At 37.2% G+C, this 22534-nt stretch overlaps 1 protein-coding gene across 7 annotated transcripts in view; it reads right to left on the reverse strand.

The window, feature by feature from the left end:
- pde1ca (phosphodiesterase 1C, calmodulin-dependent a) overlaps window positions 1–22534 on the reverse strand; it is a 201027-nt gene that overhangs the window by 99034 nt on the left and 79459 nt on the right. The window contains exons 1-2 of one of the 7 annotated variants that reach the window (XM_015354720.2): window positions 13060–14028; window positions 8616–8642 (exon numbers count right to left, since the gene is read on the reverse strand). The exons of 3 other annotated variants lie outside the window; for them this stretch is intronic. In XM_015354720.2, coding sequence (XP_015210206.2) covers window positions 8616–8642; window positions 13060–13160 — 128 coding nt within the window. In that variant the 5' untranslated portion in view covers window positions 13161–14028. Of the gene's footprint in view, window positions 1–8615; window positions 8643–9150; window positions 9299–13059; window positions 14029–22534 lie in introns of those variants that run through there. 3 more of the 7 variants (XM_015354722.2, XM_069190923.1, XM_069190924.1) reach the window with 3 other exon arrangements.

The raw sequence follows: 22534 nt of genomic DNA on the forward strand, positions 1-22534 counted from the left end.
TTTGCACTGCTTTGTGGGGCATGTAGTTGATACAGGATCTGCCATGTTAATAAAATGAAAACCAATAAATCCCAATATACATGAAAACCACACGGTGGTTAAATCAGGAATTTCGGAATTACATGCAAACATCCAAACTTCCTTTGCATGGTAAAATATACTACGGTGACTATACTTAACATACAAAGTCTTCCCTCAAGAACAGGACGTAAGGTCAGATACTAAGGTCACTTGTGATTATATTTATCATAGTAAAATGTTGACTGGGATTTTTATATAAGAGACAAGTGAGATGTTTTTAGCACTACAGCACAATGAAAATGATCATTCAGAGCTGTTGCTCTTAAGATCCTTCATCATGCTTAGGTATACAAACATCTTTTTATTACCCCTGTAATAGATTTTCCATCATCTGCTAATGAAAATTTCAATATGGCTCATAAAATTGTAAAGAAAAGCAACATGAATGAAAACTAATACATGAAAAATTGCCTCTATCAATAGTTCTAAACATGTCTACTGTATCTATACAGGTAGATAACAAAACAACCAAAAATAGATGTTTTCGGCAAGAGAGGAGCTTTCCCCAGAATACAGCTGGACCATTCTGGATGTGGCCAATTGGCATACTATAAATGACAGAGACATTCAACTTAAAGAAGAATGGTGTCATCTTTAGATCCTGTGGACATTTTCTCATCTCCTCAGTGAAAGGCAAAGAGAGCAGACTTGATGTCATTATCAAGTGACATCATAAGCAAAATTCATCTATTTTATTAATATCATGTCTGTAAAATCTTAATTTAAATAATAACAGGGTACCAGTAAGCCATGCAATTTACAGCTTCAACAAAGCAACAACTATTATAATAGTAATTGACGAGGAGGATGGTGGTGACGTGTTACTAATGTCCTCTTCACATGCCTCTTCATGACAATACAATTAAAATAAGAATATTGTTTCATCTCTGCTCTAGTCAAAGATGGAATTAAGACATGTTTAAAAGAAAAGTTGTATTTAAAAACGTGGAGCCAAGTGTCTAAAAACTGAAAGTCACGAAACCGGATGGGAGGGTACTTGAAAGAACAGAAATAGCAGCCTCAAAGCTTTGTCATTTCCATAAGGTGGTTACAAATACCAAAATACCAGTATATTAACACTGTAATAACCTTGTAATTGTGTGGTATTTACTATTGGCAATTCATGAATTGACAAGTAAATCATATGTCAGATATCATACAGTAACTGCACTATGTTTTTAATACTTTAGCAACATGTACTGTAATAAAGTACTTTAGGTTTAGATGTGTACTTATGTTTTGTGATAATGCAGTATAGTTACACTTTTCAGTAAATGTAACTGCATATAGAGTAATAAGCCTTTGACAGAACCTGTAATTACACTTCACATATACCTTTTCACAGCATTCCATTCTATATTTGGAACTTATATATCATAGGTAAAAATTACATAATGCAGTTATAATATTGGTCATAGGACTGGTATGTAAATGCATCAAATTAAAAATGTAAATGCATATAATTACAAGGTAACTAAAGTGCACATATACTTTGAAGTGTATCCAATAAGGCTCTTTGTTTTTGATATTTATTTTCCTACTCTCTTCTTTAAAAAGAAATGAGCACTTCTCTAGCTCTTTATATACTGAAATATATTTATCACCTCCTGAATTTAGAAAAACTTATCATTAACATGTGATTTAAATAATATAATTGTAATTAATCAACACTACAGCATATACTGTTGAAAAGTATAGTTGTCTGAATGTCTTAATTGCTGATGTAAATAAACACGTAACCATAGAAAAGCCGTTCTAAGTTAAATGATGAAACTCCAGGGCTGACATATGGGTTAAACGGGCTCTGGGACTTGTTATTAACACAACATGAAACTCTGCCTGAAGGTTTGATGAGTTAAAAACACTCTGAGGTGCTATGTTGCAATGTTAAATTAAAATCAATCTGTCTTGTTTTGGAAACATAAAGGTTTAGTATTTTTAATTGGAAAATGGATATGGTCTATGACAAGTTTAACAGGGATGAAAATAGAAACCACATGTGTGTACTGTACAGTATGTCAGAGCAAAAGAGATGACAATACACAATACAATACACAATCCTCACAGTCAGTCCTGGATCAGATTTTAACCCAAAATAATGAATCTTCTTGGCTACCCATTACATTATTTGTTTTTGACTCTTGCACAAATACACTGATCTATTGTACTCCTGAAAAATGCCATACTGTGGATATACAGTAATATAGTTCAGGAAATACAATACCAGAACCATGTCTGTAACTGCCACTAGCTTTCCACTAATATATAGTGTACAGGGGCCTGGAATGAGAAAGATAATGCCGTACTAAAGTCTGCTTGCAGCCTAGAGATTGTAAAAAAACACTGGTATTTTTGGGGTATTGAACAGTGTTTATTATTACATTATGTAGAAAATGCAATTGAACAGCTCTAATCAGGGCTATTTTCATTCTTTAGAACCATTCACAGCATAAAATGCACAAAGCAGACTTATTACCATCCTGAAGTAGGATGTTTTCCTATTCAGGTTGCTGTTTCATTGATGAAAAAAATCCACAATGAATGTCCTTATGCATAATAATAATAACACCATTTTCTAACCCTGTTACATGTGTATTTTCATGCTCAGCAGCATTCTAATGCTGCCTTAAGCACTGTTTAACCAGTAAAAAAACAGCACAAATTACAGCCATGGGGCGAGGCAAGCAAAATTAGAAGCAGCATTTATTTCTTAAAAATAAATGAGGTTTTATCTACAGTATGCCACTCAAGAAACAAGAAAATCATTTTGATATTAGTTGTATTGGGATCAAATAACTACTAGGGTTGATAATCTGGGGATCATTCAATTTATTCTGCTCTTTGTTTCTTTCGTCGCCAGCAGTGTAAAAGGGACATTGTATTAAAACCATTAATACAGGTTAAAATATGTAAAAATGCATCTTTGCAGAAGTGCTTTGCACTAGTGCTGTGTTGTAGGAGACAGTCTGCATGGTTTAGAACAAGGCACATCATGTCTAACTTTATTTCTTCAAACAAGTAGCTACTACAGCAGATACCATTAAGGCTAAAGAACTCTGAACTTTCGGGAAGCTTTTGATGAAAGATTCTTCCTCAAAGGCTAAGCTTTAGGATTTCTTGGCAATGTCTGCATACTGTATACTCTAGCTTAAAGAGCCGATAACAGACATTCACTACTACAGTAACTCCCAATGGACTTGATAAGCCAAATGGCTTCTCGTTTCTCACCATTTTTGTGTTCTTTTCTGTGCTTTACAATTTTGTATTTAGGAAAAGATAGACAATACAGCATTAAACAACTTGGCACACAGATTTCCCCCTGCACTTTTACTTTTCATTGTACGTGTCAGAGGCCTGGCATGTATTCCATATTATAACGATTGAAGCTTTTCTCTTGTCAGTATGAGCTTTGCCCTTCATCTTCATTGCCAAGTCTACAGCTATTTTCCAGAGGCCTTGTTGAACAGTGAACCAAAATAATTATTACAGAGTGCCATGCAGCGAGGATATGCCTTTTCTGGAATACAGGCTGGGGTTGTTTATATCCCCTGTTCCACCACCGTCGAAGGTGGCGATTATTCACCCACAGCCTCAGGAAAAATAAGAGTCTCATTTAAAATCAAACTAAATTGGATGGCACTCATATACAGAAAAAGCACATTTATTTCCTGAATGTTTCTTTTGAATATGAATTGTTTTGAGAGGTTACAAAGTAGTTTTCTGGTGGGGTAAAGTGTTTACTTCAGCAGCATGCTAATAACGTCTGTACATGTTAACACATATTGAACAGTGAATCACTGGTCCCAGTCAACAAATGGCTTAGGCTTTGATTTGAAATGGCGTTAGGAACCTTTAACCAGAGCTGTCACCTGGGAGCCAAACTAAAGTACAACTTTTCCCTATTACTCTATTATTAAAACTATTCCCTGTTATACGCTCGACCATGGATTCCAGGGCATAATGGGTAAGTCTTCAGACTGGCAGGATCTCAGTTTCTGTTCCTGTAGCTGTTTGCTCCTGTTTTTACCATGGGCAAAGTACTTTGTCCCAGTTTATCCACCTGTCTAGATGGGGGAGTGTTGCTGGGGAGGTCATTCCTGTGATGGACCAGTGTCCATTCCAAGGGGGAGTCTTGTGTTCTCTAATTTACTTAACGCTACAGAAACCACGATGAGCTCTGGTATGGACTTTGTCCATGCGACCCAGTTATTGTTACCATAACCTCTACCAAACCATTAACTCTAACACTTCTCCTGGTGAGATGCATGCAAGACTTTCATAACTGTTTACAACTTCATTAATAACATTTAACGTCCATTAACAGATAATAAAGACTATTACTGACAATTAATATTCAAGTATTTCAGAAAATCAGCATTGTTCTGGAACTAAAATTCAATGGTGCTAAATTTATATGCAATCCTTAAAGAGCTAGTTGCAGAATGTGAACAGTTTCCCACTGCAAACTATTAATGGAATTGCTATATGTGTAACAGAAATGAAATTTCCCAGAAACAAGTATATTAATCAGAGACATTCTATATGAAAGCCTTGTTTCTTGCAAGGATTTTAATAGCAAAAAACGATGGATATAAACTTACGCTAAAGCTGTGTCAAACCTAACTGATTCCTGTAATGAAAGCTAATGAAATAGTTTTCAAAGTACACAAATCTGATGGCTGGAGGAACATTAACCAGAGCTATTCCCATCAGTGGTAACATTATTAGATTTTCTTATTAGCCTGAGGCAGGGAGCACTGCTTTACTTGTCTGGCTGTGTGCTGCTCTTGTCATTCCACAAATCTTTATTATAGCCTATATCTTCGAAAACCTGCATCCAAAAGACATTGCTATGTATCAGACATACTACCATATTATGAAATCCACTCATTTTGATTTTATTAACATAAAATATAATTTTAGATTACAATAGTAGTAACCTTAGTACTGAACTAAACTAGAGATATTTCTGAGCCAACTGAATTTGAGCAATCATCATGACAATGCTGCAATGTCTGCAATCAAACTGTTCTCCATACTCTCAGTCCTTACAAACACTATTGCACATCACTTGGTTTGCAAAATACAAAACTTAAATTTGAATGCATGTAATTAACACACTGCAGTAAATATGTTCTCTCCATGACACACTAACAGCATAATAGTGTAGAATATATCATACACATAACTCTGGACATGGTACAAAGATACCTGGATGCCTTAATAGTGCTAAAAATTAAAAATAAAGGGAAATTCTTGTTTGTTTAACAATATGTTTAGGTATGATTTTCGTCCATTGTGCTGATACTGTATATACTGATGGAAAAAAGAAACACAGCATCTCCACCCCCAAACTCTGGCCTCCTGTCTGTGTGGAACAGGCTGAAGAGTGACTCATCCGTGAGGAGGACCTGATGCCACCGCTGATGAGTCCATCGCAGCCTCTGTCTGGCCCAAGCCAGTCGGGTGTGATGTCTAGGAGGTGTGAGCAGAGGGCCTCTGACAGATCGCCTTGTTCTAAGGCCAGCAGCATGGAGCCTCACTGTCCGGTCACTGATGCAGGCATTGTGTCTGCCGGCAGTTTCAGCAGCAGTACTGGTGGCAGATCTGAAACGACCTCTCAGATGGAGAACTCTGATGTGTAGGTCCTGCTCTGTTGTGGTCACTCGACAGCAACCAGATCTTGGACAATCATCTGTCCTGCCGGTCCACTGAAACTTTCTCTGCAGTCGGGACAGAGTGGAGCGTCATACTCCATAGTCTGTGGCAATGCTGGCACAGGACACGCCTGCCTGCAGCATGCCAATGGCCCTCTGCCTTGCTTCTGGTGACATTCAAGGCATTGTGGAATGCACAGAAAACTGACTAAGTATGTTTTTTTTCTTGCAAGGATCTAGGCTTTGAATTCAGGCCTTTTTAAAGTTGAGCTGATCAGGCATTGTTCCACCTGGACCTTGTTGGGTAAAAGTGTACCTAACGAGCTTTTGTGTGATTGGCAAGTTGCAATGCCTCACTGCACAAGCTGAATTGCTGGTCAGAGGGCTTAAAACAAATTGGCAACTTTATGTGAAAGTACATAAGCTATAACTATAGTATTTTCATTCCAGAAAATGTTGCGTTTCTTTTTTCCCATCAGTATATAAATTACTTTTTAGGATGGTATGGTCATAACCGACCGCGGTGTTCTGCCTACAGCACAGATCTATGTCCCATGCCCAGTCACAGCTGTGGGCAGTGACATGACACAGGCTAGAACACCAGAGGCCTGGGCTGTAGAACCCAGCCTGTGTTCAGAGCACACTCCATTTCTAGTTGAGTCAATCCACAGCCCCGCCAAGTCTGGTGTCTTAAATGTTGTTCATTTTATTGTGTGTCACTGTGAGGTGTGTAAAAGCACCAGAGCATTGTAGTCAACACTTACAATTGAGTTTGTTTTGTTAGAATCCAGAGTGAAAGTGAGACCGATTCAGATAGGAATTCTGTTGTGAAAACACAGATACAAGCGTCTTTTGATTTTCATGTCCCACCTGCCAAGTCCTTGAAACTTCTTTCTTGAAACCCCCCAAAAAATGGTTTCTTAAGCGTAAAAAAGCAACTTTGTATATAAAACCCAATCTCTTTGTGATTCATGTATTCTATAACAATTTGTTATGAAAAGATCAAGCTTTGTTTTCACATGTTCTCGCCATTCAGAAGTTAAATACAATGAATACTATTCTTAGAGCTTAAGAATCGTTCCCTGTTTCTCCCAGTTCTAAAATGTTCAGACATTCATATTTTTGTGCTCATACTGTACTGTATCTTTGCCTATTTTGATGGCAAATGTCTGTTTATCTTCCCCTTACTGGTTCTTATTCCAGCATCTTCATTTACTTCAGTCTTCCGCCAGGAGTATATCATATGGGGAGTTTGTGTCTGATGAGATACACCGCGCCTGCTGCTGTTGTGTTGTCACTGCTAATATCACCTTTCTTACTGCCACAACAGAGAGAGCCTGCGGGTAGGAATTGCCAGATTTCACATACTGTACTATACTACGCGCACTCAGAAATATTGAAAAGGATTCTAAACCAGACTGACAGCACGAGAAAACAGACAAACTCAAGACGTCCATTTAGAGACAGGCCATTCATAATTCATTAAAACACATTCCACACTTCTTTGAGAATGGAAGGAAAGAGACTGCTGTGAATACAGCAACACACGGTCTGCCACTTAGCTCTGTTGCCTTGCTTTTAACGACCGGAGGGTTCCGCAAGCCAATACAACAGACTAACAAAGAGCAATTATAATACTACGTTTATATTATTATATATTTTTTAATCATCTCTTGACCGGAGAATGGATAGGTTGAGGCAAACCAGCAAAACTTCCTCTTGTGCTAATGTTGTCTCTATAAATCATCCCCCTCCACATGCTGCATTTCAAAACCCCAATCTTAATGTTGCTCGGAACCTGCAGATTCCTTTCAGGCAATTAGTTCTGTAATTATGGGCACTTATGTACCAGCCATTACCGAAACAGATACAGCAGAAGATTGAACATGATACATTTTTATGCTGAAGGCATTGTTTGGCTAAAGTCCAAAGTGCCGGGTTCAGCTGAGTCAATATCACATGTTCTGTCCAGTGAAGCACGACCACAGAGTTCTGAGTGCTATTCGTTTGCTAAAGAAATTGAAAAAGCCTGGTGATTTGGTTTGTTTTGTTCAGAATTATCATGCAAACCTCCAGAGCTTCAATAAAATGAGATTCTATATTTGAAATTAGTTCTATACATGCTCATCACTTTGAAAGCTAAAACTCAAACAGCTTTTTAGATATTTATGGTTATAACATAGAAAATGAATACAAAATTGGCCTTAAATTATTTTTTTCCTACAATGGGTATGAATGAGTCTTCTATATTGCTTGAGTTATGAAGCCAATATTATGTGCATATTAAGAAATTTAGAGAATTTAAAAATGAATTCTTGCAAATGTTTTTTTTATTTTATTTTCAACAAACAATTGATAAACACAAGCAAATAAAACCACAACATCAGGGAGAAAAAACTTACAAGCAAGTCATAATTGCACATGTTCCTAACCTAAAACTGAAACTGATCTTCAGCTTCAGCTTAATCTTATTGCATATATTAGACAGTTTTTTTATTCGGACCCTATATTCTCCTTTTGATAGTATTAAAAGGAGAAACAGAACCCAGAATGTGATTACAGCAAGAGAAAACTCTGTATTAATCTCTTTGACTACAGTGTAATAATTAGCCGACTGCAAAGACAGAAGTAAAATGACTGTGGCCAACCCTGATCTTAACAGTGCCATGCATACTATATGTACTAACAGAAAAAAGGAATGTAACAGATAAACTACAGTAAATAATCTCATCCACATTAATAGGAAACTACTGCAATCAATTCAGGCACATCAGTAGAGTAAATATTTAAAAACATTGCCTTAAACAGTTTGCTGGGGGTTTTACAAGAGGCGAACACTTTCGGGATGAAAGATGCAGCTCTGCCAAGTCGTCTTACCTCTGGGATGTTTTCTTGTATTTTCTCCTGTTGAGAGAGAGAGATGGGTAACGGTGAAGACACAAGCGCCAAGGTTTTCAATGTGTATCTCTACCTGGACACATAGCCTCCTTCTAAAACTCGCACTGACAAAAGTCACAACAGCTGTGACGCTGCGACAGGCACGTTGCAAAAGGACGATAATGATTTATTGTGGTGGCAGTGGTGGGATGAGCTATCTGCAACACAGGGCAGCCGAAACCTACTTTACATTTTTCTCTCGTTTCTCCAATGAGAAGAAAAATCGATGTATTGTTTATTTGGTACTTTGTCTTCTAGGTTTTAGAATATAGAAAGAGCACATATACAGTATACTGTAAATATTTTTAGACTTATAATATCTCTTCTAAATACTTTGGGAAAGATCACTTTTATGAGCTTGAAGCAATGCTTTAAGCTTGGAAAATTATGACTGATTGAATATACTGTCGAAAAAACAGTGATTTATTATCTCCTATATTAACTTTATTATCTCCTATATTAAAATTTGAATTACATTTTTATTTGCTACATATTACGGTGGTGAGGCATTTTATCCATCAGATCAGCTTTTATCCATCTGTGTGCTCTGTGGTGGGATGAAGGCGTATGCTTCGTGATGGACTCCTCAGAAGCTGAAACTGGAGAGTTTATTCACACAGCTCAGCTCTCCTCGCTCCCTGCTCCTCCAGCTCAAATGACAGCCCGTCAGGAGATCAAAACATAAAGCAGGACTTCTGTCACTGCCATCTTACAGACACTTTCTTATCTGGGATGGAAACAAAACCAAACTATTTTCCAGCGCCTGGGCATCTTTTCCCAGCAGTGCCATTGTCTCAGCTGTCTCAAGTATAAAACGTTTAACTGTAAAATTATTCTTTACTACTACTTTGTTTATTATCTTTTATCCACCACAATAAAGCAGAATAGTCTTTAAATAAAACTGTGAAATATTGTTAAAATGTTGATAACTCTAATGTTTCTGCCACTGAGAATATGTGTTTCCATATTATGCAATAACACAGATATGTAAAATACATAAAAAATAAGTATAATAAAACAATATAAAAGATGTAATGTCTCTTGTGTTCAGCTCAGAATAGCCTAAAGTTATTTACTTAATAAATGAATGCAAGAAATATAAAAGGAATTGTTAAGTATTACCAAAGTTGTTCAGATATCAGTTTTCAAAATACTGTATGTTTAAGAACTGTTTTATTAGGACAAAAAGTGTTGTAGCCAACAACTTCTATTCCACCTTGTGCTCTAAGAAACTCAGGGTAGCTTTAAGAACCACTACCCTGAGAAACTGTAACATAAACACTTGTTGAAATTTGTAAAGTACAACTTCATTTTTGTAGACATAATTCTGCCTTCATTTCACTCTATAATGAACTCAATAGAGAATAAAGGAAATTGAATGTACATAAGCACAATGTAGAAGAAAGACTGCTTTATAGAAAACTGTTAATAATTAGGATTGTGAGATAAATACTGTATAAAGTCTGTCCAGACGTAACCTGTCCTGCAACAGATTATAGCAATATGACAAAGAGTTCCTTGAGTTGATTTAACATGCATTGGTTCTTCAGATTGATCATTCGCATTGTACTCTTTGATTCACTGCTGTCGCTTTTCTTACAATTATTTTATTCTGTTTTTTCTACTAGAACCACCAGCATGATGTCAGCTTTTAACCCCGCCTGAAAAGATACTGTTAAGTTAGGACGCTCTAGGATGATGAAAAAGATAACCATAAAGATTTCATAAAGATAATGATGACAAATGTATTTAGTGGTCACTTTAAGGATCCTTCTCGGCATTTATTTGCTCAGCTGATCTGATGTACAGAACTCTGTAGTTTTAGAAATAGTTCTCTCACATAGCTCTGACATCTGGGGTACGAGTCAGTTTGTTAAAACTCTTAAAACCGTGCTGGAGAAACCATCTTATTCTCTTCTTTCTCCCACCTCTGGAAATGTGTTCCCTTAACCAGCTCTTCGAGATGTATGCTTACAATGCTACCAAAACATCATCATCTTTATACATAGGGACATTTACTTTAACGTATTTATCATCATTTTAATCAATGAAAGGTTAACTGAATGTCCTTTTTTTATGATCTTGCAAATTAACTGCATTTTCTTCAAGTTTTTACCATGAATAATTTAGACTTTTATACCAATTGTCCTCAAGTAGCATTTATATTAAATACATATTTTATGGCTCGTCGTTATTTCCCAGTTCCGAAATATGAATAATAAGGTCACGCTATGCAATTTACAAGGAAATGACGAAAATACTTCTCCCGTGACAGCCTCCCCCCTCTTACAGCCCAAAGCTGTAACAAATGTACAGACAGCAAAGCAATTAGCCGGAGTAAAAATGAAGTTACGCATTTCATTTATCAATCGGGACCATGAAGTACGACATTAATGGTCCCTAAAATTGTGTTTCGCCAAATGGCAGCTGTCCAGTTTGCTTGCAAGCTAGTGATTAGCGGACGAGCGAGGGAGCGCAGGACCTTGCTGGAGGAATTCATCACTCATAACCAGGATTAAACAGCGAGCGAGGCAGGAAAACACGGTGCGGAATCACATCAAGCCAGCGCTGTGCTATGCACGAAGTCGCAAAACAAATCCGCATTTTTTTTTCTTCCTAAACCCCGGTAAACATATCGCGCTGCCGCTGTCCCCGTCTCCCATCCCCCTCCCAGTATAACCCCAAACAGCTGGTGGGAGGCCTTAACTCACCGAAGCTGGAATACGTCACTCGATCAGTTCAAAAGGAGGAGCGACATTCTTTACATGTGCGCTTCAAAAACAGCTGAGGGCTTTGCTGTTGCTCTTGAAATCGTCATTCTCCAAAACGTAAATGGGGTATAGTATGTGCTTGTCACATGCCTCTTTTCTGTTATAGGCTAACGTTTGCATTTACATGTTCAGTGTTCAGTTGATGTTAAATATGAAAAGAAAACGGCACATTTCGTGAAATGCCGTAATCATACCTGTTCAGATCTGTACCTGTACGCAGCCTCTTTCTCTATATAAACTCCATAAGAATTAATAATAGTAAAAGCAAATGTGGAATCCTCTAATAATGCCCGACCATTAAAACTCTGTAAACGTAGCAAAGCTGACAAGCAGAACAGCAGAAAATGAACTTTTGTACGTATTAGTATCTCTGCCTCTTTCAATATGTTTAACTTTCTTGATGGATAGAATATGGAAAGGATGACAGAAACATGATGCAAGACATTTAAAATATACTACTGCATGGCCATGTTTGGGAAAAACAAGTCACATTAATGTGAGTCTTCCTTTGCTTCGGAAGATGATGTTTATATCTGAACAGCAGTTAAGCTGATACAGGTTCTGAGACTGAGCCTTGAAGGAGCGGATATTTTGTATTTTCCGTTGAGCTCATACAAATTGTCTGCTTCAGTTTCCGCTACCACTTCTTTCCCACCTGTCCTTCAGCACAAAACCTCTCTGGGATCAGTAGGCATTATGTAGAAGCAAGAAGAACAATGTTTACAACAAGAAGGTGGCAGAGATTATAACACAGCAACCTTCTTTACAATAATAAAAAAATTGTAAACCCATTAAACTGAAAATGTATTGTTGCAAAGAAAATAAGGACATTCACTCAACTGAATTACAGGTCCTGCAAATACACAATGCACTGGAATAAGAATTACTGTATGTGTCGATTTTGAGGAATTATCATGTAGCCCAGCAGCATAATCCTCACTTTGCCATGCTCTTAAAAAATCATCGCATTAGCATGTGATGGTGTTTTGGTTTCATCACCAAGATAAGCAGTAGATGAATGTTTATGATCTTCATGATTCCTGTCTCCTCTTCAATATTATCTGATTAACGCAGGCTGTCTTTAAAAATCTGCTTTACGCGTACATTAACTAAATGGAGGCTGCAAATATGAATATGTATGCCACAATTTAACACCTCTAACGGACCTCTTATTACAGAAAAGTAAGCAATGCATCAGCTCCATTATCATTTAATGTAAGAATGACTTTTCTCACGTTCAAAGTAAAATGCAAAGGAAGCTAAATTGTATTTCAGTGCAATGCATAAAGCTTAATTTGCACAGGAATCGTTAGTACTTCGGAAAATAAAGAGGACTGTGTACTGAAGTATTTTACCATACATGCCACAGGTAGTACAGCATTTATGTCTACATACTGCATGTTTTAGAAGATGCTTGTACGTGATCGTGGTCGCACTTAACAAACCAAAGACAAGAAACATGCAATAATTCTAGCATTATTGAAAAGGTAAGAAGAAATAAAAGCTCAGTCTTTGCTGCTACAGTATGCTTTTCACAGCGCTTTCTGGAAGCACACTGAGAGCACACAGACGCACACTGACACAAAAGAGGAATATAAGACGTTAATACTTACAGTCCCCGGAGCCGCAGCCAAATTTTCTCAATTTGTTCTGGTTGCAGGTACTTGAGCGAGTTGCTCTCAAACTCTTCGATTTCCTTCGTTGGAGATTCCATGTCTTCGAAAGGAAGTTAATTCCTTCAGCCAGCACAGAAGTTCAATCTAAGCCCTTAGATTGAACAAGAGGACAGATATCATTTTTTCAACTTGGTGTGTTTTTTCAGGGCTGGTAGAAGCGCCCTCTGAGTTCCCCCTCAGACAGAATGTGTGTCACCAGCAAGAGCTCCAGGTGTACACTGAGTGGAGCCGTGGCACAGTGCCATGGTCCCTCATGAATATGATGTGGGGGATTAGGGGCTGATCTCTACATTGAAAGCCACTACAGATATTTGTGATAAGCCAGAGATGCAATCAGTAATAGCAGCTGAGGACTCTTCATCATTGGGAGGGAAGAAAAAAAAAAAAAACAGCCAGCCTTCTGACAATTGAGCTGCTTTGGTGTGTGAACAGGAAGGCGGGGACGCACACACACAGACACAAGAGCAGCTAAACCCTGATTCCTACCACGGTGCTTCTAACATTCCGACTTACTAGAGAATAACAACATGCTTCCTCCCCAAGAGCCAGATAGCAGCTCCCCGGGAGCACCCCGACAGGCTGAAATTGACAACTAAGAGAAATCATCTGTCAGAGAGCCCCAGACGAAGCCTGACTGGGAAAGGGACGAGTCTGTTCGCAGAGGAGATTACACACAGCTGCTTGTCGTCCTTGTTCCACGCACACACTGCTCGGAGGGAAAAAAAAAAGCTTCGGCTGGTCCCCTATGAGGCAAACAAGTAGAGGATGCAAAAGCAAGAGTCCCGGTGGAAATGTGTGCTTTTCAGGAACTGTCTTAGGACAAAAAAAAGCCCCTTTTTTGTCAGCCCTGGATGGTTTTTAAGAGCATCTCAAAAATTTACCGAAACCCATCTTGCACAAATGTTTATGTTTCTGAAAAAGACCACTTGTAACATGAGGACGCTCAGCAAGTAGTCAGCAAAAAGGGTTTTGCTTAGACAAGTAGGATTTCTGTTCTCTGCAGAACATTCATTCTGCAACAGAAAACGCCCCCCTGGAATGATTTTATCAGGAAGCAAAGCCAGATGCTGTCTTTTAAAAAATATGTGATGACACAATTAGTAATTCTATAATGATAAAGGGGTGTAGTAATAGTGGATGTGCCATATATAGCACATTTCCCAACAATTAAGAACAGTGCTAAACAGTTGGAAAGTTTACAGAGGCTGTTTCTTCTCTTCTTTTATGTGGTTGTTTACTCCTTGAGAATATCATGCACTCATCTCTGTATTGTAAGCTTAAACATATCTAATCACTTTTGAACTTTGGAGCAGCAGGCTGCAGACAATTTCATTGATTACAAGGTTTCTTTCATTTCAAAACATTCTGTGGGCTATAGGAATCTGGGGGAATCCATACATTGAGAATTACACGTTCAAACAGATGATGAGCTTGGTTTTATCTGCTGCACTACAATCACAAGTGTAACAATTAGCCATTTCAGGATGTCACTTAAAAGGTTTACAAGCTCAAAGGAAATACTTAGCGGTTTTATAAACAACAGATCAGTGTTCCTGGTCCTACAATGTCTGCAAATGAGGATGCCAGTGACATAAACAGCTGTATTGTTATTGAAGTGTTTAACCTCTGTGGAAATATTTCCCTCAGAGACTGAAGTACTGTATGTAATTCTGGTGGACTAAACAGGAATGTGTTTTCTTTTCTCCTTCAAACCACTAAGTGTATAATCACATAACAAAAGGCAGTCTTGCATGTCATACTTTTAGCAGTTCTTTATAAGGATTATATTTTTATCCTGGAAAACCATTTGCAGCTTGTCATCTGAAAATAGGAAGTGAAAGACAGCAGTGTGGGCAACAGGGAAAAGGAGACAAAGCACAAATCAAAACTGTGAGCTGAGGGCACATGAACACCGAAATACAGGTACGATGTTGACCTTTATTATATTCAGTTTTTTATGCTGTTTAGCTTCAGGAAGTTCTTTGTTTTACTGTATGTTTTTGTTTCTTATTCCCATCCCAGACAGCAGTGTTTGTGTTTTGGATAAGAAATTGAGATACACTAGGGATGTCTCTGCAGCACGTCCACAAGTTGAAAAACTACCAGGTCTCCTGGAGTGTCTACTCACAGATTAGACGTCATGACGACCTGCTGTAAGCACAGAAGTCTAACATAGTTTGTTGTTTCTGACTACCATCAATCACACCCTGCCATGAAAAAAATGCTAAAAACGTACAGTATGACTATTTTTTTCTGCAGCTGTTGCCTAGTGGTAAGATACTGTATTCATCTGCATCTTCAAAAGAACTAAGGAAGGTCTCTAATTCCTCTTTTATTTGATACTGTTGATTCTACAATGTATTCATATTTTTTTCTAAAAATATTTTGATAATGATACACACAAGAATGTCAACAAAAAATATTCCAAATGTAAAATTCCATAACACTGTAATATGTTCACTATGTTTTTTAAATCTTTTGACCTTTTTTCATTTCATTTTTGTTTTATCAACAACAAGAAAACAAGGATCAATAAATAAAAATAAATATAATTTTATCTGAACTTCCCTCACTGGATAAATGCATCATGTCAAATAAAATATTAATATGAGCATACAATATGTGTAGTATTTTCCATATTGAGTATCACCGGAAAAAAGCTTATGAGACAAAATATAGTTAATTTGGGTGTGATTTATGTCTAGCTGAAAAAACAATTCTTTCACTGAAAGAAACCAGTCAACCAAGGGAATTGATCTATCAAATATGTGATTTACTTCTGTGCCCAGAATAATATATAAGTCAGCCAGGTCCAACAGAGATTTGACAGAAAGTTGAAAAAGTCAGGCTGGAATGTCATAGGAGCATAAACTGAAACAAAAGCACTTTTTCCCTTGAAAATTTGGTTTTCAAATATGCTGTCTCCCTCATTTATCACATCATGAGCTCAATATAGAAATACTATATAATGTATATAAAAAAATCCTTTGCAATACAATTAAACTCCATGTTGCTTTATTTTATGCAGAGGAGAAGGTTGCCAAATAGTACTACTTATTGGAAAAATAAGTTTGAAATGAGATTCGGGTATCGTGGAAATAACCTTTTTTTTCCAGCAAATTTAAACAACTTGCCCATTTCTTGGAAGAGTTTAGCCCACATACAATCCAGAACAAAATGGGGACATTAGTCATGCTTCTCAAAAACCACATCCATTGTCAACATGAAATCAATGTCTGGAATGAATAAACAATGCATAGCAGCTGTTACACATAAGCAAAGAGATACAACAACAGAGATGAATCCCTTAATTGTACTCTTTAACAAAGCACCACTACCTGCCTTCACAATAACAAGAACACAAGTTCACTGTCCAAAAAGTTCAAAATTCCCATTAGAAGAATGGGGACCCAAGCTGGGAGACCTCTGTCCCATCCCCTGCCCTTCTGTGACAAGGATGACAGTATAATACCAGTGCAACACCAGTCCATGATAAGAAACTAAGACACTTTTCCTCTAACCACACTCACAAACCAGCCAATTACATGTATCAAAATTGCTCCCTTCACAAGAAAACTAAACAAGCTATTCAAATACAGTATAGATTTGAATACACCAAAAGCAAGTCGGATCAAATACAAATGAAAAAAGTTAAAGTAAATAAAATCTCAGTTCTTAATAAATATTGCAACAAAAAAAAAATCTTTGCAGACACCGTGCAACCACATGTCAAATACTCACACAGTCCCCTGCGAGACAAAACAAACAGCCCCTCCCTTTGCTACTGTACACCCTGGAATGAGGGCAATGATTATTCAACACAGAAAAGCAGTATATTTCAGGGAACTGCACGAGCGTAGTACACTGATTGTCAATTAATAAATCTGTAACACGTATCACTCTTCTCTTTAGGTGCATTTAACCAGTCAATTTAAATAAATACTGTATTACATAAATACTAAAGTTAACCCTTTTCCTCATAGAGAGGATAAAAATGTTTCTAGTTTCAGAGCATTGGCTACCTAACCATTAGTAAACTCTATATCTGTAGAGGGTCACAGTGAGCCAGACTAAAACTGGTAAGTACCGGGTAGAATACCAGTCCATCACAGTAAACACATATGCACACACATGCATTTGAGGGTCACTTTAGAGAAGCCATTTAAACTGGACAGCAGGTCATTGGGTCAAGAGGTAAGGTAGCACTACTAACCACATGTCATCATGCCATATGCTTATTTCTAAACTTCAGATCTCGTGGGTTTCCGGTGAATTCCCACCTTGTCTTTATCATCTTCTACTTATTTTTGTGTTACTGTTGAATCCAAACTGTGGCTGTGCATCAACATGACAAGAAAGCCCACCTATTCCACTTCTATTCTTTAGATTTCATTAAAGTCTCTGAAAATCTGTAAATAAATTATAGATAGCATATTTTGATATGTATACAGCTGCCCATACAGTGTAATTCATATGACAATGAAAACAGTGCATTTAATTAATATTAAAACCTCATGTCCTGTAACACGATGTGGACTGCTATATTTTTGTGCACCTTACATGTTCATAATTCTACCATTAATTCATTATAAGAAAGAATTACTTAAAACTGTGGATTTAATATCTAATGATAGCTGATATCTCCTCTTGCTCCCAGTGTCTCTGCTTGTGTCTTTCCAGTACTTACAGTACCTTAATCCAACAGATCATATGGGAGGCTAAGTGAAAAATATTGGTTAATGTAAACAAGCAGGATAACAAACTTCATACTGAAGCTCCTCTTCTATCATATAATGCTCTCTAGATATTGACCTTCCATATTGCTTCCATACACAGTAGGTATAAGCAAATTCTCTTCAGTTTTTAAAACAACACTCCAATCCTTGTTTGCAGCTACAGTATTTGCACCTCTGTTAGAGATGTCAAGGGAGCTGTTAAAAGTACATTTTTCATGAGCCATCGATTATTTCCGACTTGGTCAGATTAAAAGGTCTTCTTGGGAGTGTTGTCAAGTAACCAAGACAAAAGGCAGACAAACTAGGACCCCAGTTCTGTTAAAATTGAACCGATTATGATCCGCACCGAGAAACAAACACATTAAGGTAGAAATGCAAGGTGATTAAGTCCAAGCACTTTAAAGCACAGTCATTTACAATCAATATTGTCATTACTGTTAGCCTTCAGAGAGGCCACAGCAGTTGAGAGTCATTATAATGTGGCTTTCAAATCCCATTTTGTGTGTAAGGAGGATATTTTATCCCTCTTTTCACTACCAGTGACCTCATTCTGGCAGTACAACCTTCATTGTAATCAGCCACGCAATCACAGAGATACAGAACATTAGGATAAGCTTGGCTGATAACCCTCCCCACCCCTACAGCTCAGATTCACACCGATATTAATTAGGTGTAAGCTATTGCATTTCGTTTGGCCATTTTTCTATAGACGCACCAGATAGAAACTGAAATTGAAATAAAATGCCATTCATTTCTCTATAGCTTCTGTGCAACAGAGCAAATCAAGGAAGGTTTCGTTTCTTGCTAAAGTATCCATTTTTCAAGCTCACCTTAAAAGTACTTTGATTGTATTTTCAGGATTTTCTTACAGTCATGTACAGGCAGGTGCAATTTTTAATCATATATTTCATGTGGGAAAATGACAAGTCAGGCACATATTTTATAAACATCTCATATGATGTTCAAGGTTAATATACAGTATCAAAGGCCAGCAATTAATTCCATTTTAGCTTCAGTGTAGTCCTTGAGGTCATCAGCCAAAGAACACCCAATCTGTCAAAAAAGGATACTCTTATTAACAGCCTCTAGAGAACAGTTATGGGGAATGAAGTCCAAACTTGCCCTAACCCCTAGAGGCTAGTCACTGTAGAATCTCTGCTACATCTTGTGTTTTAACATTTGATCCAGGAAATGTCCACAATAAATATTAATATTATTTCCACAATTAATATTAATGTACATAAGCCTATGGGGTATAATGTAACTGAGCTGTTTTTTATGATTGAAATTTGCAATTAATCATTGATATGTTTGTATATCAAAGTCATCTGTGAACACATTAATTTAAATCATTATATTGGATTTTATTTTCTTCTTGATATTCCTGTTTTCAACATAATGTGTTTTGGACATCACATAAATAACTTAACTTGTGCTATTAAAGGCATATTAGGCAGATTTCTGACGTAACGAAGGATTTTGATATGATTCCCGTAAAAGAGGAAATTCAATTGATCTTATCTTCCAGTAGCTATCAATCCACATTGCATTAATCACCACACAGCTTGGCTCAAAAAGTGCACTGCAGTTCAGCAGCCATGCATAACAAACACTATTGATTGAATCCAAGTGATTTAAATCAGTATTGAGTTACATTTTAGCAAACTATCAGTTCTCATGACACCTGCTAACACCACTTTACTGCATCTAATTTCTTTAAAATTGTACAGAAGTGAAGAAATATTTTATTCTAAATATTATTAAAAGAACCACAATTGCCTCTATAACACACATTCTAAACTACAGTACATACTGTAAAACCTACACTGGGTATAGAAAGTCACCACCCCCTTTCAAAATGATAACCTTTTGTTGCCCTAAAGCCCAAAGAGAAGACAAATAAAATCAGACCTTTTTCATTTTTATTTACAAATTGTACCTTGCAACATTCAAGTGAAAAAAGAAAGCAAAATTTCCAGAAAAAAAATAATTAAAAAGTAGAATAACTGGATAGGATAATAGAATAGCCCCCTGAGTTAATACTTGGTAGAAGCAACTTTTGCTTGAATTACAGCTTTGAGTCTGTTTGGATACATCTCTACCAACTTTGCACACCTAGAGGGAGGAATATTTGCCCATTCCTCCTTACAGAATTGTTCAAGCTCAGTCAAACTGTGTGGTGACCGTTGATGGACTGCCCTCTTCAAGTCGTTCCAAAGATTTTCAATGGGATTGAGGTTGGGGCCCTGACTAGGACATTCACCTTCCTGTCCTTCAGTCACTATAAGGTTGCTTTGGGTTATTGTCATGTTGAAAAGTGAACCGTCTTCCCATTTTCAACTTCCCTGCTGAGGGCTGCAGGTTTTCTTCAAGAATTTGCCTGTATTTTGAGCCATCCATCTTCCCTTCTATCCTGACAAGTGCCCCAGTCCCAGCTGAAGAGAAACAGCCCCACAGCAGGATGCTGCCACAACCCTGCTTTACTGTAGGAAAGGTGTTCTTTGAGAGGTAAGATGTATTGGGTTTTTGCCAAACGTACCATTTTGCATTGTAGCCAAAAAGTTACATTTTGGTCTCATCTGACCACAGCACCTTTTGCCACAGAATCTCTAAGGTGCTTTTTAGTAAAACATAAACGAGACTTGGTGAGGCTTTTTTCGTGCTACCCTCCCATACAGGCCAGATTTGTGGAGTACTTGTGATATTCTTGTCACATGCACACAATGACGAGTCTTTGCCATAAAGGCCTGTAGCTTGTTCAAAGTTACCATCGGCCTCTTGGTAGCCACTCTGATCAGTTTCCTTCTTGCTCAGTCATCCAGTTTGGAGGGACGGACGGATCTAGGCAAGGTCTGGGTGATGCCATATGCCTTTCACTTCTTTAAGCCTTTGAAATCTTTTTATACCCATCTCCCAACTTGTGCGTTTCCACAACTTTATCTCAAAGTTCTTTTGAAAGCACCTTTCTTTGTTTTGAAATGCACTTCCAAGCAGTGGAATCCTCTAGAAACAGTTGCTTTCATTCTGAACGAATCAAAATCACCACAATTGATCACAGGTGGGAGCCAATTAGTTTGTTGTCTGATCTCTGATCAAATGCAATGGTAAGGGGGGTGTTCACTTATCCAAATAAGGTATTTTACTGTTGTAATTTTAATTAATTTTTAGAATGTTTTAGAATTTTCTTTTCACTGGGCTAATGTGGGTTACTGTGTGTAAATAAATATGGAGGAAGCCTAATTTAATTTGTTTTTATTTTCAGAGTGTCATACAACAAAAGGTACAAATTGTGAAAGGGGGTGGTGACTTTCTATACCCACTGTAATTGCTTAAAACAATTCCAGCACTTATACTTGTACTCTTGACCTTAGGTGCTTTATAAATTAAGGTTTTCATTATTAGTAGTAGTAGAAACAGCAACAGGTGTAGTAGTAATAGCTGTAAAAAAAATTTAAGTTTAGAAATTCTTCCTTTTGATTGCAAGATAACCTGCTTGATGATTCAGCAAGACCTTACAATTACCTGATGCAGGATACTCAATAATACCAGAGGTTGCCACAAAGGGTGGGCTTTTGTCCTTTACTTTAATGTTCTGTTTTTTGAAGGGTTTTTGTTTGTGACAGCCCTGATCTCTTCAAAGGTAAGCTGATCTCTGGCGCAGATAGGCAGACTACGGCACTTCTGAAATTTCCTTTCAAAGACTTTATCAGCTGAGGGAAAGCCACGATCCTAGAGCCAGAGTCTCAGGGGGTCAACCTGATTCTCTAAAGGCTTTTAAAATCATTGCAGGACCTGGGATATTTACAAAGTCAATTGTTTCTATGTTAAGGATTGTAAAATTAAAAAAAAAATAATAATAAAAAATGATTTGACTCACAGCTTTTCCTAACTCGCAACATCAGAGACCCAGTCCCTGTACATTTGAACAATGAGGACTTATTTTCCAGACACTGGTTTAGGTGTGAAGTAATTATATTCTTGAGCAAGCAATTACCATAAAGAAAGCGCTACTGCACACTTCCTAATACCACTGTAATGCTGATACTCAAGACCTAAAAAAATTTTGAAATGGTAATCGAAATGGCAATCATAATCTCTTGTTCTTTTTTTTTTCAAAGTTTAAACACCTGTGAATAACTAACACAGAGCAGGGGCTGCTGGAGATGATATACAGTATGTAAGATATTTGTGCTTTGCACTTATCTGTCTGGTTCATTCACATCTACAAATTTCAGTAATTCTTCATTTATTTGTTTGTATATGTGTTAATATATATAAAGCAACCATGTGTACTCACTTCAACAACTTTCTATATAAGAACATATTTATGCCTTGAAAATACTTCAAAATCAAGAAGAAATAGATTGTGTTGATCATGTGTCCCTTATTGCAGGATTCAAAAGACATTTTGGAGAGAAGCAGCGAGAACAGAAGCTTAGATTACATTGCTATTTACGACTTTTTTTACGACCTTATCTCATAAGCAAACTGTCAGTGGATTTCACACACCTGTAAGATCCAAATATAGTTTATTCAGTCAAATGCCTTTCACTCTGATTTCCCAATGTGGAAAACAGCGGTAGTATGGACCAATTAAGAGAACAACGGATTCAAATAAAGGCAAATAGAGGAATGCAATACAGGAATACAGGATGCAATTAAAGCCAAGAGACTTG

Source organism: Lepisosteus oculatus, chromosome 6 (genome assembly GCF_040954835.1).
Source record: "Lepisosteus oculatus isolate fLepOcu1 chromosome 6, fLepOcu1.hap2, whole genome shotgun sequence".
NCBI lineage: Eukaryota > Metazoa > Chordata > Actinopteri > Semionotiformes > Lepisosteidae > Lepisosteus > Lepisosteus oculatus.